Source organism: Lepidochelys kempii, chromosome 7 (assembly GCF_965140265.1).
Source record: "Lepidochelys kempii isolate rLepKem1 chromosome 7, rLepKem1.hap2, whole genome shotgun sequence".
Lineage (NCBI taxonomy): Eukaryota > Metazoa > Chordata > Testudines > Cheloniidae > Lepidochelys > Lepidochelys kempii.
Genome location: NC_133262.1, coordinates 82050603 through 82069539, shown reverse-complemented (window position 1 = coordinate 82069539; position 18937 = coordinate 82050603). Strand labels below are relative to the sequence as shown.

General features: G+C 38.5%; 1 protein-coding gene and 1 long non-coding RNA gene across 8 annotated transcripts in view; one reads left to right on the top strand and one right to left on the bottom strand.

The window, feature by feature from the left end:
• The window catches only part of TET1 (tet methylcytosine dioxygenase 1), a 132145-nt gene that overhangs the window by 27694 nt on the left and 85514 nt on the right, over positions 1–18937 (bottom strand). For all 7 annotated transcript variants that reach the window (XM_073353481.1, XM_073353482.1, XM_073353484.1 and 4 more), the window contains 4 exons: positions 17244–17452; positions 15311–15461; positions 12376–12465; positions 11836–11973 (listed from right to left, as the gene is read on the bottom strand). In XM_073353481.1, the coding sequence (XP_073209582.1) occupies positions 11836–11973; positions 12376–12465; positions 15311–15461; positions 17244–17452 (588 nt within the window). The remainder of the gene's footprint in view (positions 1–11835; positions 11974–12375; positions 12466–15310; positions 15462–17243; positions 17453–18937) is intronic.
• LOC140914804 (uncharacterized) lies at positions 2910–17330 on the top strand. Its single transcript, XR_012159995.1, has 4 exons — positions 2910–3676; positions 11517–11594; positions 15298–15472; positions 17192–17330. It is a non-coding gene; the product is annotated as an uncharacterized lncRNA (long non-coding RNA).

The following is an 18937-nucleotide window of genomic DNA, read 5'->3' as shown; positions in this document are numbered from 1 at the left end:
GTGCATCTAAAAAGAAGAATCAAATAGCAAGTGGACCAGACTATTCTATGGATTCAAAAATTAGTCCTAGACGGCAGCAGATTATGATCTAAGAATCTTTTAGATGCTCTACCAGTTTGTAGACAAAGCAGAGTAGTTTGCTCTACCAGTTTGTAGACAGTCCTTTCATTAATGGTGGACTCTACATAAAGTAATCCATTGGAAAACCTTTGGAATGTACTGTTGAGAGCATTCAAAGTAGCTTTTTACATGAATTACTATTAATATTCTATTTCAAACCAATCAAAAGCAGATTGAAAAAGACAAAATGCTATACTATTTTGGATTTTAAGTATGATTTATGTCCTGCTGCATCTCCTGCTGTACTAAATATTTTTTCCAAAAGACACACTAGTTGGATCATCAAGGATACTTAATAGCCAAATGAGAAAATGCTGGCCAAATTGTTTGTTTGTTTTTGGATATCCAATAAACTCGAAGATAAAAAAAACCATGAATTATTTTGGATTTAATGAAGTCTTATTAACAGTTGCATGTTCATATAGAAGCTGTTCAAACCCCTGCTCATTATTGTTACCCTTCTCTGTACCTTTTCCAATTCTAAGATATCTTTTTTTGAGATGGACTGACCAGAACTACATGCAGTATTCAAGGTGTGGAGACACCGTGAATTTCTGCTCTCTTTCTAAGATGCACCCATAAATTGAATGAAATGATTAAACCATTTGAAGAAACATCTGTAGCCAAAGAGTTCTGAATCCTGTAGTTCTTTGATCTGTGTCTTTGGCCACTTGAACTTCTTGAGTTGAATCTGATATAGCCTTTTCCACTACATCATTAGTAAGAACAGATGCTTTGAACTGAAGATGCAGCAAAGTGGGCAAAATGCATTTCTGAATTTGGAAACTAAATTTCCTGTATATTTCTTCTCTATGTAGATAGGGAACAGAATAGATGTCCTTCGGAAACAGAACAGATGCTCATTCTCTCAGATATGCTGCATCATCATTTAGCTCTGCAGTGGCCTGCTAAGGTGGTCTCAGCACTTTGACAAGCTATCCATTAAGGTCCACTCAAGTCATAAGAGTGATTCACCAGTTTCACAACTGAATTACTTAGCTTGCTTTACTTTTACTATTTTACAAGATCTACAGTATGTAGTTCTATTGGATTATTACAGCCAGAATAAGTTCACAGTAGGTTATGGAAACAGTTTTGGAAAGCATTTCTGAAGCTCCTCTGCTTTTACAAAATGCAAAAAGCAGCAATTAAAATCCTTCCTTTGAAATGATAATGGTATTCTGAACAAGCAGAAAAAGCATTTGTAGAAAGCATGGGACATTTTCCACAAATAGCTATAATTAGTTATGTGTATCATGTCGGGTCATTTATCCTTGACAACCATCCAATGTTGCAGTTTGTAATACTGTATAAATTTATTAAACACATTACTGATATTCTCCAGAATGGTAACATACAGTCACCTTTACCCATTCTCAAAAGGCATTTTAGCTACTGCAAATGTCTGAACTTCCATGCAAAGATGATATGGTAGATTCACAACCAAAAAAAATTCAATGAGCTGTTGGTGATAAATATTCATTCCACACACTAATTCTAGTGCATGTCAGTAGAAAAGTAACCTTCTGATTCTTCTGTAGGAACTACTGATTGACAACATTTACTGAATCTTGCCTACAATATACTCTATATTATCCTGTGAAATTCTCACGCTTTATCTGTAGAAAAGGCTGAAGAAACTGTTAATCAGTTCTCCTAGTAAAATTGGTATTTTATTCAGAAACTGACCCCTTGCCTAAGAAGAAATGTTTAACTTTTAAACTCTATGACACTGAGTGACTGCCCCTGTGTGATGGAAATAGTCCAGAGCCCTTACACCAGAACAGGTACTCCCAGCTGAGCAATTAAGAAGGCGGAACCGCACCTGGGCTATACAGGGTCAAAGAGAGTTAAGTGAGGACAGATCTTGAAGGGGGAACTATGCTGTAGAGCTGTACAGAAAGTCTCCTACCATGGCCCCTACAGAAGGGAGCTGGGCTGGGGCTGGATCAAAGACCCCAACTGAAAGTTTAGTTTTCCTTTGGGAGAAGGCAGGGCAGGTGAGGCCTTGCACTGTCTAGTTGCTCAGACAACAGGAAGGGAGAGTACCTCAGGGAGCATAAGGTTGGATGGAAGATTTGTTGTTTGTTTGCTTTTTGCAATTTTGTGTTAATAAAGAAACTAGGCCCCAAGAAGGTCTGTGATTGGATTAGCAAGACTGTCAGGAGTTTTGTTTAAGGAGTCCCGAAGAATGGGAAAACAGAGGGAGGGCACTGCAGAGGCACTCTTGACAGTGAAAGGGGGGTGGTCAGGTGGAGATCACTCTATTATACTTTACTATTGACATTCGTTTTGTTTTCACAATGAAGTCTGTACTAAGGACCTCCAATAAGCAACTCACTGACGTAACCATATCAAAAGGTATCCTTGAAGTTTCTAGCACTATAAATTCTACCTTTATTTACAGGCCATCTCCAGCAAACAACAAATTGTTGCAGGTCCACTGAGTAGGTGCTTATAATGAATTTTTAACTGCTGGTTTCTGTACAGAAAAAGCTGATGGTAAGCTAAAAAAGAAGCCAAACTCAATATGAAAGATTTGTACAGGACACTTAGGTTTAGCAAGGCAGACAGCTGTCCTACCAAAGTGTTTTCAAAATGAATTAATACTAGTATTAGATTTAGTAGTACTGGATGTTTGTGTGGAACTTTTGCTGGACTTCATCAGGTGCGTTAACAGAGATTTAGTGCTTCTGATTAATCTAATTACTTGCAGCGATATGATAGCAGATGGAATTTTACTGCTACTAAAACAACACATTAACTTGACTGTCTTTGAATGCGGATGGTTCTCTGTATTAATTATTATTATTAATTTGTATTGCAGTAGCACCGTGAGGCCCCAACAAAATCACGCCTCCATTCTGCTAGACACAGAGTAAAGGACAGTCCTTGCCTTAGAGAGCAGAGCTGACGGTCTAAATCTAGTTTATGGATTTGCATGTGAAAAGAATAATGAATTTTAAGTTGCATTGTTTACAATTTTTATTTTTCGCTGTGGACTGTGGTTTTTATAGAAGAACTTTCACGCTTTTTGGTTTTAATTTCATGTTTATGTCCTCATAGTCTAGAATGGAAAACATTAGATACTAGGTTCTAATGATTAATCGCAAACAGTAAATCAGATTTAGAGAAACATGTCTTCAGTAAAGCATCATGCTGATACAGATAAAAAATAATAATAATTAACGTTGTGGAACGTTATCTTTGCCATACATTTTGCATACAATACCAAAAACCAAACCTCTGGAGAATAAACATCATGAAGTCAAAGGACATTTCTCACTTCCTTATGACACTTTTACTATGTAAGAAAAATGATCTGTGTCCAGTAGAGTATTGTTGTTATGTTTGTAGCACGAATGGGTTTTTTATTCTCTTCTGCTGACACTTTAACATGTTTACCATGCAAAGCTGTGCAAGTCAGCTCTGCTTTTGCAAGTGTGTTTACAGGAAATTCCAGGAAGCTCTGGCAGTTACACTTGAACATGACGGTGGAAAGACCTACTTACAGCATTGAACTAATGGAGGGTCATCATCAAGACCAAATATAGAGGTATTTTTAAACATTTTTTTTTTCTTGTTAAAAGACTGACTGGTCTTTTTAATTCAGATAAGGCTCTCATTTTAAAACAGCTGTCATTGACACCAGCTTTGCTTTAAACATGAACTAAAAATAAAGCCTGAAAACACCTTCTATTTGTGTCACATGAGCACAATCTCACCTTCAAATTACCCCTTCTCCTCTTTCAGGTTCCTCAAGAGATATAACTGCTGTCTCAAGCTTTACTTCGCTGCTTCAGCTCATGTTCTATGGAAGTCCTGGAGCATGGATTTGGTTCTCAGGGGCTCAGACTAGTCCATTTGCCCTCATCCCTTTCTTTCAAATTATTTAATATAGTTCTTCAAAGTTTCTTGTTTAATAATAAACTTTGAGAAAACACACATTAAAACAGGAATTTACTTAAATCCCTGTGCAGCAGCTCGATGATAGCTAGGACCCTACAACATGTTGAGGCAACATCACTAGACATCTTTAAGAAGGATTGCTGGGAGATAGCACCAGTAAGTCTTGCAAAAATTAGTTCACTAAGGTACAACCTTCTGCCCAAGCAGACCACCAGCTGGAAGGGTGCTTAACACACATCTCCACTAATCAAACACCATGAAACAGTTTGTGAAGCAAAGAGAGAATTTTGCAGAGATTTACTCTTAGAGCAATGCCTTCCAGAGGTGAACAGAGTAATGATCATGCAGCCCTGTCAATAGTGCCTTCTGTCTCTGAAGAAAACTCAGTTAATTCCCTCGTAGTCAACCAAAGCTAGTGGATAACTGTCATAGTCTTATTGGTCCACAACACACAAAGTAGAGCAACTTCAATTACTTTGTATGTATTTGCCTACCAATTCTCCTTCAGCCCAAATGCACAAATTTTCTTGAGGGACTGTGGCATGAATCAGCAGTAATCATCCCTCCCTTTATATATCCTATTCTATAGCACTCCTGAAGAGCTAGAACTTGCTGTGGATGCATTTGTACATATTTGAAATATTGTTCATATTTATTCAGTTTGAACATGTTTCTACCAAATCCCTGTCCTAATAACTGCTTGATTTCCAACACCTTGTCCTCCTATTGGCTATCATGTTGTATACAATATGGTTTTGGATTACAGAAAAGGCACTCATATGAGGAAAAAATAACTGCCTGGAGTTAATTTCTGGTCCTTACAATTTTCATTTCCCTTGTGACCAAGTCACCAAGTTTTACAGTGCTAAATAAAAGCATATTGGCAAACTATAGAAAATCAGGGGTTCTCAATCTTTCTCTTTCTGAGGCCTCCCTAACATGCTATAAAACTTCAGGGACCACTGAGGGGAAGAGGTGAGGGGGGACTCAGGACTTCAGCCATGAGGGAGGCAGCTTGGGGCTCTAGGCTTCAGGGGCCGGGTAGTGGGGGAGGGGAGCTCTGGGCTTCTGCCCGACAGAAGCTTCTGCGCCGTGGGGAGCTTGTGGCTTCTGCCCCATGGGGCACTAAGGCTTGGGGCTTCTGCCACACGGGGTGGGAGAGTGTGTGTGTGCATTGTAGCTTCAGCTCTGTGCAGTGGAGGGGCTCAGAGCTTCCTCCCTGCTGGGTGGTAGGGCTCTGGGCTTCAGCCACAGGGGGTGGGGCTTGAGGCTTCCACCCCACAGGGTGCCTAGCTTTCTGCTCTGGGCCCCAGCTAGTCTAATGCCGGCCCTGCTTCGGGCCACAGAACCCTGATTGAGAACCACTATAACAAATATCAGCCATTTATCAGCCATTAACCAGATTAACTATCAACCCAAATTTTTCAAAAGTGCACACAACAGTTAATGCTTGCATGAAAGTCAGGGTAGTGTGTATGAAAATCTACAATTTACATATGTAGATTGGATAGTGGCGCTATCCAAGTTGAGCACATGCTCTTTTGTTGGATGCATTTTGAAAATGTGGGCCCTGATCTTTAAAAACTACTGCACTTGTACCATATGAGGTAGTTAGGATGGGGCTGATCCCTACACATTTCCAGTTTTAACAATAAAGCACATCCAGTCTTATAATTCAGTTCTTCTTAGGATATCCATTTGTGGCCAACTGATACTTGTGAATTGCATGCGCCCACTAAGACTGAATGAACATCTGTAACTGCCACAAGTACCACACAACACAAGCAATATTTCCTTAGGAACAAAGGTCAACAAGGGTTGTTTTTTTTTGTTTACAGTGGTTGCAGTATATTTCTGGCCCCACTGTATACATGCCCAGTAAAGCAATGTTAATTTAAATATTTTGATAGTCCTTATCCTCAGGGCTTTAACTGTTTTTCATTCTGCACAAATCTATTAGTTTTACTTGGTGCTGTAGGGGGTGTGGTAGCCAAACACAATTCTGAGCACCTTTGGTAGCTACAATATAGGCATGTACGTGGTTTGCAGGGTAACTGGCCATAGCTACTTTATGTTCCAAAACTGCAGGTAGTATCAAATAGTTGTTCCATATCATAGGTTCCGCTACTTCAATTAGTCTTTGTCTCTGACTTAAGAAACTAATATTAAAAAAACTTGACCAGTTAAATAAATCCAGTCTCACCTGATCTCCCTCTTGCTTTTTTAAATGACTTGGTTGAGATGACTCCTCTAGCACTTGACAATATGCTCATAGTGATTCCACTAAGATCTGATAAAAAGAGTTTCCTGTGAGCCATTAATAACACAGGCTTCTCTTACTTCCTCTGCAATCCTAGGTGGTATTTGGCCAGTACTATGCAATGGCTAGCCTTTCAAAAGCCCTCAGTATCAGCCTCCTATAATGGTGACATTTATTGGTTCTTTCTAACAACTACACCAGAGGTCAAGATTAGTGGAGGAAGGTAATGTGACTTTAGGTGGAGCTAGATCTTCAGATCTTAAGGTTGCAGCTGGTGGTAAATATGCAGAGTCCTAATCAATTTAAACCATCTCTTTATTCTGATCTTCTCTCTTCTTACCTCATTTTAGAATCCTTGGGATGGAAAAATCCTATTAGATCATCTAGTTCCTCCTTCTGCTAATGCAGGGATGTTCCCTACAGAACATCTAAATACAAGTTGCCTCGCCCAAGTTTTAATAATTCCAATGATGGGTATTCCAGCACTTTCCTTTATTCAAATTATTCAAAAAATTTCCAAAGGTCGTGCTTAAATTTTCCATTGCTGAATGTTAATTATTATTCCCCACTTAAAGCAAACCTGGACAATTCTGCATTCCTTAACAGTAACATACTTCAAATTTGTAGATAGATTATAAAGAAGGGAAGATATATTTATCTCTACAACACTTAAAATTCTCCTGATCGTCATAGGACAATTCCTCCTTCCCCTTAACCATCTTTGTTTCCCTTCTCTGCATCTTCCCTAGTTTGTCAATCTCAGAGCAGGTCTTCACTACCCGATGAATCGGCAGGTTGTGATCGATCTATTGGGGACTGATTTATCATGTCTCATCTAGACATGATAAATCGATCCCCAAACGCACTCCCTGTTGACTCCGGAACTCCAGCTCGTGAGAGGTGGAAGTGGAGTTGATGGGGGAGCGGCAGCGGTCAACTCACTGCTGTCCTCACGCCCAGGTAAGTTGACCTAAAATACGTCGACTTCAGCTACGCTATTCGCATAGCTGAAGTTGCGTACCTTAGGTCGACTCCCCCCACCCGTGTACACCAGGGCTCATTTGAAATACTGGTAGAACAGTGAAAAACGTGCATGGTACTCCAAATTAAGTAACACTTAGGCTATATAAAAACAGGTTTCAAAGTAGCAGCCGTGTTAGTCTATATTCGCAAAAAGAACAGGAGTACTTGTGGCACCTTAGAGACTAAAATTTATTTTAGCATAAGCTTACAGATCACTTCATCGGATGCATGTCAAGGTTCCTTCCCCACTCCGAACGCTAGGGTACAGATGTGGGGACCTGCATGAAAACCTCCTAAGTTTACTTTTACCAGCTTAGGTTAAAACTTCCCCAAGGTACAAACTATTTTACCCTTTGCCCTTGGACTTTCGCTGCCACCACCAAACATCTAACACCAGTATTATTATTATTATTAGGAAAGAGCCCGTTTGGAAACGTCTTTCCCCCAAAAATCCTCCCTTACCTTTCTTTACACCCCCTTTCCTGGGGAATGCTTGATAAAAATCCTCACCAATTTGCATAGGTGACCACAGACCCAAACCCTTGATCTTAAGAACAATGAAAAAGCATTCAGTTTCTTAAAAGAAGAATTTTAATAGAAGAAAAAGTAAAAAGAATCACCTCTGTAAAATCAGGATGGTAAATACCTTACAGGGTAATTAGATTCAAAACATAGAGAATCCCTCTAGGCAAAACCTAAAGTTACAAAAAGACACAAAAACAGGACTATCCATTCCATTCAGCACAGCTTATTTTCTCAGCCATTTAAACAAACAGAATCTAACGCATATCTAGCTAGATTACTTACTAAGTTCTAAGACTTCATTCCTGTTCTGTCCCCGGCAAAAGCATCACACAGGCCACTGAATGCATCCGATGAAGTGAGCTGTAGCTCACGAAAGCTTATGCTCAAATAAATTTGTTAGTCTCTAAGTTGCTATATAAAGAGGAATTATTGCCTTCTTAACCTGTGATATTATGCATTTGCATGTATGGCATCTCCCTTACATGCAGTAGCTTTGGTTCAGAATATTATTGCAAAAAACAAAAGTTTACTGCATTTTTCCCAACCTGAACCTCATTTTATGAATCTCTGCCATTTTTCTAATCTCTCTAGTTTGATATTTGGAGTGCGATTCTCTTCTTGCACCGGATTCACAAAAGTGTAATTTTGTTAACTTCAAATCACCGACTTATGGTTTACACTGTGTGCATGTGTGTAACAGAGAGGCGAATCAGGCCCTGGATTTGTACTTTATATCCTTTCAGTATCTGCAGAGGATTCAGAGCCAGGAGAAGTTACATCTTAGTTTAATTTATTTGTTTTGCTTCCTCTTTCAGATTATTGATAAAACTACTAAAATAAAATAAAACTCCTATGTTAACACTTGGTAAATCCAAACTGATTTCAGTGCCATTTATAATTATTCTTTCCCCATCAGCCATTTTTCAGGCTTTTTTAAAAAGTACTGATGCTTATGTTTATTTGAATTTAATTTTTTGTAATAAACGTATTAAGGCAGGGCTTCTAATGCTTCAAGGGGTCCTAATATGTCTCACTCACTGTATGAGCTTCATGTACCATATTAGTATTCTACATAGATCACAAAAAGTGATCAGACTTAAATGGCATGATTTATTCTTCATGAACCTCCATGCTGCTTATTGTTCATGAACCAGAGTGATGTGGCATGATTTGTGCTAGTAAAGAAGAAATCTGTAGGCACCCTGTGCTGCTGTGAGAGTGAGAAAGTGCACTCTTGCCAAGCAGTGAAGACAGTGTGAAGAGAAGCTGAATGGGCAAATTGAAAGGTGCCATCATCTCTTCTCTTCAACTTCATTCAAAGCTAGGGAATGCTTCTGGAGTATGGCAGTTTCCTCACAGCCATTGACCCTCTCTGTGCAAGTATCTTTTGCTACTCTACCAACCCTCTCTTTCCTATTGAGAAAGGCCAAAAGGAAGCAGACTGTGGACCAAAAAGTCACTTTCCTCCCTTTACTTTTTCCACAGCCAGTGCCACAGACTGAATGGTATGAGTAGTCACATATAATTGTAGTTAGTCTCCCCACTCATCTTACCCTTCCCCCACTGTCAGAGGCACTGTCCAATAGTGAACATGAACGACTAGGATAGCTACTACTGCACTGGCCATGCTTTCTTTAGTTACTTTTGAGCCATTCTTTGTAAAATCTGCTGGGCCAAATGAATCCCTTGTGTAAATCCACTGATTTCAATGGATTTACACAGGCATGAAATTGACCCATTTCAGCTAATCCTTTGAAGCAACATAAATACTTGAGACAAATTCAGATTGACACCTTTAATTCTTATACGTCTGTCCTCATGCCATTCAATTGCAATCATGGCTTCCACCTCACTAGGGAACACTGTACCTTAACACCATTGTTGTCAGGTACCTGAATCATCCTAAGAAGGCTGTTAAAAAGATAACAAAAGAGTCTGATGGAATGAAAATGGATGCTATATTTATTGAGCAAAAAAGGTGCTTTCGTAAAGATAAAGTACATCCAGTATTTCCAAATACACATACCCTTGTAGAATTTCTAAGTATTTTTACCCCACTAGAGAGCAAACAGGAAATATTCACAGCTGCACACTGGTTAGCTTTTCCACATAAATATAGTTTTAATACCTTCAGTTTTTTGCTCAAAAGTGGTCTCCACAGAATCAATTCCCATAAAATAAACTAGATTTAAATTGCTCTAGCTAAAGATGAAGTTAATAAAGAATATGATTATACAACTAATTTGATTTGGAAAAATTCACAAAACATACAACAAAGAAATACAGAAGCATCCCTAATGAACATTTCCTGGTGCTGAAGTAACACCAATGACTCTAGATAAATAAATGTATATTCAGTTGATCCCAATATGTTCTTTAAAGGGAACCTATATTAATTTAAGATCATCTAAGAAATTCCTACTCTGATACACTGTATTTTCCAACATCATCATCATTTCTCTTTTCATGATCCACTCCTAAAATAGGTGGTAGTAGACATAAGTTCCATGTAATTATATCTTTTAGGAAGAATAATATTGTATGTACCAAAATAATCTTATTTGAGATATAACCAAGTTATATTAGCATACAAATATCAAATATACAGTTTATTCTCCAAAGGCAATACACATTTTCAAATTCTGAATTCTAAAATCTTCCCTCTGAATTTCCACACTGAGGAAGTTCTAGTTCAAGACATTTACACTGTATTAATAACATATTGGTTTTACACTATTCTGTAAGATATATTTTGTGAATTATTTTATAAGCTATTTCATAATCTTATCTGAGGCATTCACTATTAGCAAAACACTACAAGTCAATTCAGGATTGCTATTCATGGATAGCCTTTAAAGACACTTACAGACTTAAAGCCAGAGACCCCTATCCAACAAAGCACATAAGCACATGATTAACAGTAAGCATGTGAGTAGTTCCAGTTAAGTGAATGGGACTACTCACACGCTTAATGTTGGGCACATGCTCAAGTACTGTGCAGGATTGGGCTATCTTTCTTAAACTACAGGAATATATTACATTAAATTTTAATTTTCCAGTTTTTGAAGAAGACACTAACCCTAATTAAGGCAGAGATTTTACATATACTTTTAAATACAGAGATTATGCTTGAATGCGATTTCCAATGACATTCACAAAAGCATCCTAACTATGCAGGAAGTGCTTGTAATTAAAGCTCAAACTGCTAAAAAAAAAACATGTACAGAAGCATTCTTGGATTTATTTTGTTTTGAGCTTATCTGTCTTCTGGCCTCACTTTCTAAAGGTTATTTAATAGAAATGGTGTTCCTTGCTTCACCTTTTTCCACTAATCATACAATGAACACTTATGGTATCAACCACATACCACAGAATGACAACTAGATTCCTTCCACACTGGGACTGTGGGAGACTATTCCCCTTAATTAATACCAGAAAGACTTTTAAAAATAACTCCAGCACATGCTCCATGATATTACCTGGTCTATGTTCCTACCAATAGCTACACCAGCCTAGAGCCTGTCAGGCACTATGGAGATAAGGAAGGAGAGGTTGGTGAATGTGAAAACTGGAAGTGATAAAATGTGACAGATAATAAGCTCATTTACATAAGATCTTCTTCTGCAGGAGTTTTATGCAATTCTTGGCTGCAGTGTATGTTTCTTTTATTTTACTTCAGACATCAAACCTTTACTGTGAATACGTTATCTGTCCTGAGGTAGACTGAGCACGCAGGACTTGTATATCTGAGATAGCTGTAAGTATTTTATCCTAGATTGCACCCTTGCTTTTCTTATTCTTCAGAATAATAAGGTGAATAATAATAAGCCTTCTGCAGGCTAAGAATAAACACACCGAACTCCTGTGGATATTTATACGAAAAAACACTCGTAATATTTTAGCACCTTAAATGCTTTACGCAAATGTATCGCTAAATGAAGCAGCATTTAAAAATCACAACAGAAAACAGCACAAATGAGAAAATGATATATACATACCACAGTGCTTCCATTGTGCATATTGTGTGTGTCCTTATGTGCGTGGGCGCAGAAATCTATACAAGCTGTAACACCAGAGAAAGGCCTACCATCCTGGGATCCAAGCCGACAGTCTGGGCCCATGTGTTCATTTTCCACCTAAAAATAAAATAACTAGGTTTATTTGGAGATGGCACTGGGAAACTTCAGATTCATGGGACACATTAGCACTGATTGTTAACTAAATAAAGGTAATCAGGTAAACTGCTTTATCAGAAATTAAATACTTTGTTGTGCAACCTGTAATTAACATGTGACATTCAGTTTAAGACATTACTGAGAAACAGCTGAGCCAGATTTAAAGAATTATTCGACTCCTATAAATAGTAAAAACTCTCTAGTTACAAAATAATTTACAAGGGTTATTAATCTTCAGGGCATAATCTGAACAGCAGCTGGGGTCAGGAAGACATTTTTTCCAAGACACAGCACGACAAAATTGAGGTCACTTATCAAGAGTTTAAAGCCTGAAATTCCACTGCCTGAATCTCACAGACCTACCTGGTTCTGAAAAGCATCAGGAGCCAGTTTCTTATAAAGTGGAGCCACATCAGTAGCTAAAGTTTGCAAATTATTTTCAAGATGTTCTTCCTACAGACAAAAATATTTACAGAGTTATAATTTACTTGGAACATTTAGCTCAGTTTGGAGAGGTAGGGACACAAACCATCAAAGTCAGGAAATTCAAACTTAACATGGTTTCAATTTTATATTTTATTTATTTTACTTCTGTTTCTTGTGGTTAAAATAAACCTGCTGTCTGCCATAGCAAAGTGTCAAAACACTGTAAATTAAAATATTCAAACAAATAATAGGATAGTATACAATTCATGTTTGCTAGTGGATAGGGGACACTGATTCATTACCAGTACACAAGGGGTTAACTTTAGTTTCGTTTTCCCCTTCACTTGCACAGGTAGTCTGGAAAGAGCAATAAACCAGACATTCCAGAGACAGAAGGGCGTTAATGCCTGTGGGAACGCTAGCACACCCATGGGAGAACCCCATCTCGGGGAATCTTTTTATTATGTTTTTGCTTGTGGAAACTCCTTTTGATTTCAGTTGGTAAAAGATCTGCTCCACCTGAAAAATCCTACTCATTACTGCTGCTTTATATCTGCAGAGTCATGCCACCAGTTTAGTACATCATCTTCAACTCCTGTTTGGGATATAGCTCCTTCCACTGCACCACAGCTCTTGATTGTTATATCTGATAATGACTGCCTAGCGAGGTATGCAGGGGTCTCAATTAGGGCAGGGACTGAGGATGTTTCTAATAGAGGGACAGGACTCTTTTCCTCATAGAAACAGAGATACAAAAATTGGATAAACTAGATGCCTTTCCATGAGAGGGTAATATTTAAGCCCTATTACTTGTCCCAAAATGTGTGTGTTTTCCCTGAAGACTGGCCATCCCAAGAAAATCGGCAAGTGGCTGGGGAAAATCAAAGAAGGCAGATGGAATAGGGTGACACGTGCCCTATTATTTTTTTAAATGTGAAGACCAGAGTTTTGCACATAATTCCAACTGCAGCCTTACAAACACATTACAAAGCAGCAAAGCATTATAACTTATGTTCTGCATGAGATTTTTCCTCCGGAGCGTGCACATGTAGCTACATACACACATGCGGGTTTCAGTCTTGAATTAGATTTACATAATGGCATCACACTGTGAATTCATACAATAATCAATTTATTATCTACAGCTAACCCATGTTTCTTCTCGACTGTATTCTAGGCAACAGACCGTTAGTTTAAATCTATACTATATGCTATTCTTACCTAAATGTATTATCATACACTTCTTTACATTAAACCTCATCTGACTCCGTCCAGTGCCTCAAATGATCAAAGGATCCAAATCTCTCTGTACATTGAATCTATCTTCTTCTTTATTTGCTATACCTCCTAGTTTTATGTCATCTGCAAAATGATCAATATCCAACATTTAGCTAAGACGAAGAAATACCTACTTGTTAGAATTAGTGACAAACCCAAATGAAGGAATAAAGGCTTTGTGATGACTTTCCCCTGATTTTTTTCCTGTATTTTTTTTTTTTAAATTGGAATTGGAACTCATTATCTGTGAGTGGAAAGGTGAAAAATGCAGGACTTATAGGAAATATTTAGCTTCAGTGGTATACAGAAGATTTGGGTTTTTCAAGGCTGACTTTTGAGAAGGAATGAATGTCAAAACTACACAAAAAAGCATGAAAACACCCTTATTGTCTGAACCTGAACAAGTTGGGTGTTTGGGCTCTCTGCCAGCAGTGGGTGGGACAGGATAGTAGGAAAGGTTCACTGACGAAATAATATACCAAGTATATGTTGAATCCACTTAACTAAGAATAACGGACACTTGCATATGATGTGTTTAAACAAAATGTATTTTCAAGCATATCAGGTTATCTGGTCAGGGTGCAAACAATCTTTTCCCTCAGCCCTCCAGAGAGAAGTGAGGCTAGAGACAGCTAAGATCAGAAAAAAAGAGATCTTGAGGTTATTTTTACGTTCTCTCATGCTGGGTGAGCAAGCATGTCGCTGCATAAGACAGGAGTCGGCTGTCATTTTTAGGAGCGTAAGCTTAATGGTCTTCACCATTCGTTGTAAAAAGCTTTCCAACAGCATAAACAAATCCACTAGACACTTTTTAGTAGTGTACTCTGTATAATCAGTTTTTATGTTTCCTTTGCTACACAAGCTGTCCCTCATCAGTCATGTTCACAAGCAATAATTAAACAATTATTTAACTGCATCATGTTTAAGGACATATATTCTCTCAGGGTCTCACGGATGCATGGTACCCAGAAGAAAACTAGTCCATTATACATGATAGACAGGAGAACCAGTCCATCAGCTGGGAAGACAGCAGGGTGAAAGGGGCACAACCCAGGGATGCCATTTATTTATTCTAACACAAGATAGGGAGACTGTATTACGGGAATGCAATCTTCAGGTGTCCAACAGAGCTTTACACTTTTTTATTTGGGTGAGCCCTGAATGGACACAATGTACAGGCACCTAGGAGTGAAGAATGTAACAGGCTTTCTAAAGGTGTTACTCTGGTATTACTGCTTGTAAAAATCTTTTTTGTTCTATTAAATGTTCACATAGTATGAACATTTCACATGAACACAAACAAAATTACACAGTGTTGCTAAACCTGCACCCAGAAACAAATCAAGAGACACATAATAGCCATATGAAAATAATTCCTAGGGCATTGCATTACATTACATAGCAAGATACACTGAATTTTCATCAAGTGGTGAGAAAGTTAAACTTATAAGTTCTATGGTGGAGGGGCAGGGGGCACAGGCAAAGGTGCATGTATGTGAGTGGACATCTGTAGACTGAGTAAGTGGACATCTGTAGACTCTACCACTAGTTCTCTAAACACGCCTATCAAATTCTTTTCAGAGAAAGAACTTACTTGTTTAGGGTCATCTGTGAGAAGTCTAAATTTCCTGGGGTTTTTGCTTCTGGCAAATTTACAGCCATTGAAATACATACTCCATGAACAGCCAAATGAGAATGAGGCTCCACAAGTTTCAGGATCAAGTCCTTGACATGCACAAGTGCGGCTACAAGACAGGTAATTGCATGACAATCAGCTGCCAAAGCAGAAACTTTCTTTAGATATGTGATTACTTACATGACTTCTATAATCCACAATGAAATAACAGAATGATTTATAAATATATCTGAAAAGCTGTTTCTGTCAATAATTATCTATTTTTGAAAGTATGATTGGTTTATTGTTCTTAAAGAGTCACTCCCAAGTAACTCAAGTCCCAAAACTTTTATCTAACATGAAAATATACATCTCCTTGTTATACCCACATTACTGTAATTTTGACTTCTCCAGCTTTGACAAATTTAAAAAAAAAATATCACTTTTATTATAGCTGTCCAGCAGCCCAATAAATACTGTCCACAGCTCTGACTGTGTGTGGAACCAGTATATCAAAAGTCAGCCACATTTTGAAATGAAAGCATGCTAACATGGAGGAACCATTAAAAATAAATTAGATTTAAGTCACTGAAGAGTTATAAAAGGATTCTGATTAGAGACAGGCACTCCAAGAATCTGAACTGAGGCAGAGCTGCTCTTGCGGTCTCATTTGGCTGCTATAAGCTTTCCAGTCAATTTACCAACCAATGGGATGAATTAGTTTCATTTCTGACGTGCAAAGGAACATCCCAGAGTTGAGTGCCCAGGCTCTCTCACCTATGAAGCTCAATAAGTTTGATCGTAACCTACTCTATTCTGAGCAGCACAGCATCAGTAAGAATGTAGCAGGCAGGGGTCCAACTAATGCAGAACCTTAGAGCATGCAAAGATTTTGTTTTTGTCTTTTTTAAATTCTGGACATCTGCATAGAAAACTCGTGGAGAAAGAGAGAGACAGTCAGGCTTTTGGGGAGACGAGAACTGACTAGAATAAGCCAAGCTGGTAACATTGCTCTGAGGATGGCTGAGCCATGGTTGCCTGTAAAAGCAGACAGTTCTTTTATAGGTGGGCAGTTAGAAGAACTGTGGAGACAGTTGAGCAAGGTGAGTATGTGGCATAGGACAAAACTACTAAAGAACACTCTATTTCTGTCTAGAAAAAAAATACAGTAAGAGACCTCCATCATCCCCCCAGTATCTCAGTGTCTGCATTTATTTCAGAAGCCCCATGTTGCAACATATAAGATAATGGCAATCTTCAAAAACAAACAAACCCATAGAACAGTCCAATCAGGAGAAATCAAAACCAATACAAAATGTGGGTACAACTAGCTAAAAAGTGTAAGACACTTACAATTTTCCATTTACAAGAGAGCTTGAAAAAGTGTTACATATAATTAAAAAACCACCCCGCTTAGAGACAGTATGGTCTAGATTGTACCTGATATGACTTGCACTGGTAATAGTGTAGAGCCACACTGTCTGAGGGGGAAGTCCTGGAGCAACTGTACCATCAGGAGATGCAATTCCTCTGGGACTCCCAGCACACAGAATGAGTGTACACGCTATGCTCTTCCTCAGGAAGGTTCAGTGTGCTTTCCACTCATAGTCCAGCCAAGACTGATACAGGGTGGCAGTCACATGTCACCTCCTTCCCATCTCTTTGGGTGATGAGAGGCCTTGGATGCAAATAGAGGGAGCAGTCCGTGTACTCTCTTAGCACATGCATACCTGGTGCACAGTCTGGCCTTTAGTGAATAACAGGAATTGAACATCACACTAAAATGACACCCAATGGTTTGTATTTTAAATAAGCTTTTATATTTCGATTTTTAAATCAAATGTGTTTCCTTTCACGCAGACCAACACACAAAACAAGGAGAAAATGAACGGGCACTATGAATGTCACTTACTCTTCATTTAATGCACATCTACGGCTTGTGGGACAGCCATAGTTTCTGAGACTCTGTGTCAGTTCTTTATATAATGTATCAGCCAGAAGATGAGGAATCCCTTCCCAGGCCAAAATCAGAATCACTATGACGGCCGTTTGGCAGTGGTGTCCTGCACGCTGACGTACCAAGCACAGCAACTTTTCCTCATCACTACTTCTTCGTATCACCTGCAAAAATCATTTTATTCATTCTTAGATTAGGAAAGGAAATATTTCTAAGGTCTTGAGGCCACATCCTTACTCACAAAATAAACCCTTACTGACTCACCATATCATCTTTTTATGCATTACTAAATAAATTTATTCAAAACAAAAACAAAAAACAAACCAAAATACTTAAACAACAGCTCTGTATGTACTTCTCCCATTGAAGTTAACAAGAGTCATTTTTGGGACCTGTCCAATTAACTCCAATGCACGTTGAGTGCATTTAATTAACAGCAAAATTTAGCCCTAACACTGTTAAACAAGCAAAAACAGGAAGAGCCAAGGTTAATGTTCTATAAACTTGGAACTTCCTAACTTTAGCTAATTTATATTACAAGCTTAATATTATTGAAACATTCTGCATTAATTGTGAATTTCTATTCTCTAGGCTGGAATGGCCTAGATTTGAAACATTCTAGTAGGAACCACGGCTGCCCAAAGAGGTCCCACAGTGATGGGTTCTGGAGAGGACCATATCTTATTCTCTTCTGTGGAACATGTGTCTGCATTGCATTCTGGTCTGTGTAAGAAATGAGGAAATTTTTTCTGTGCCCCATTGGGTAGAAACAATCAGGAAGATGGGTTAAAAATAAAATAATTATAGGGGAAAATGACAATCCTGGTATAATCAATCGACTGAAAACCTAACCTCTCCCGTGAATTGATATTGTACTGACAAGACTACCTCTAAAAAGTAAAATGCAGGTACATAAAAGAATGTATCACAAAATTACATATATGTGTTAGGATAGTTTCTTTCATTATTACCATACCACCTTCAGAGATCATATAATTAGAAGAAAGCAGTGAAAAGAGGTACATTGTTTTCTCCCTTTCTGCAATAAAACTATGAGTAAGATTTTTCCTTGATGCAGTTTATATCAATGTAGGCCTTACAATAACTTCTCAAGAGAACTTGGAAGTTAGACAGTGTTCTGTTGATCACATAATTTAATAATTTAGCCAACTTCACCCATTCGATACCACATACTGAAGACTAGACAGAATACAGGACCATATTATTAGTGATGCTGCAGAAAGGGAAAAAAGGGATACTAAATACCTCTAATTCCTCTGTATTTAAATTGTAAAATTTTTAAGGCAGGGACCATCTTTTTGTTGTGTTTGTAAAGCACCTAGCACAATGTACTCCTGGGGAAATTCTGTGCCACTGTGCACATGCAGAAGTCATGTGCCCCTCCCCAGAATACCTTTTTCTCCGCAGAAAATACGTTCTGCTGGAGAGGGGCTGCCGTTATGCCTTTCACCCACTATGGGCTGCTGTGTTGCCAGAACAGAGAACAGCTACTCCTGGGCGGGAGAAGCCCCAGCTGCAGACAGGGAAGAGAAGAGGCTGTGTTCCTCACAGCATCCTCTCCATGGGGCAAGATAGGGATGCATTGGGACAGGGGTAGATGTGCCTGACTGAGTGAGAGAGGCTAGGGG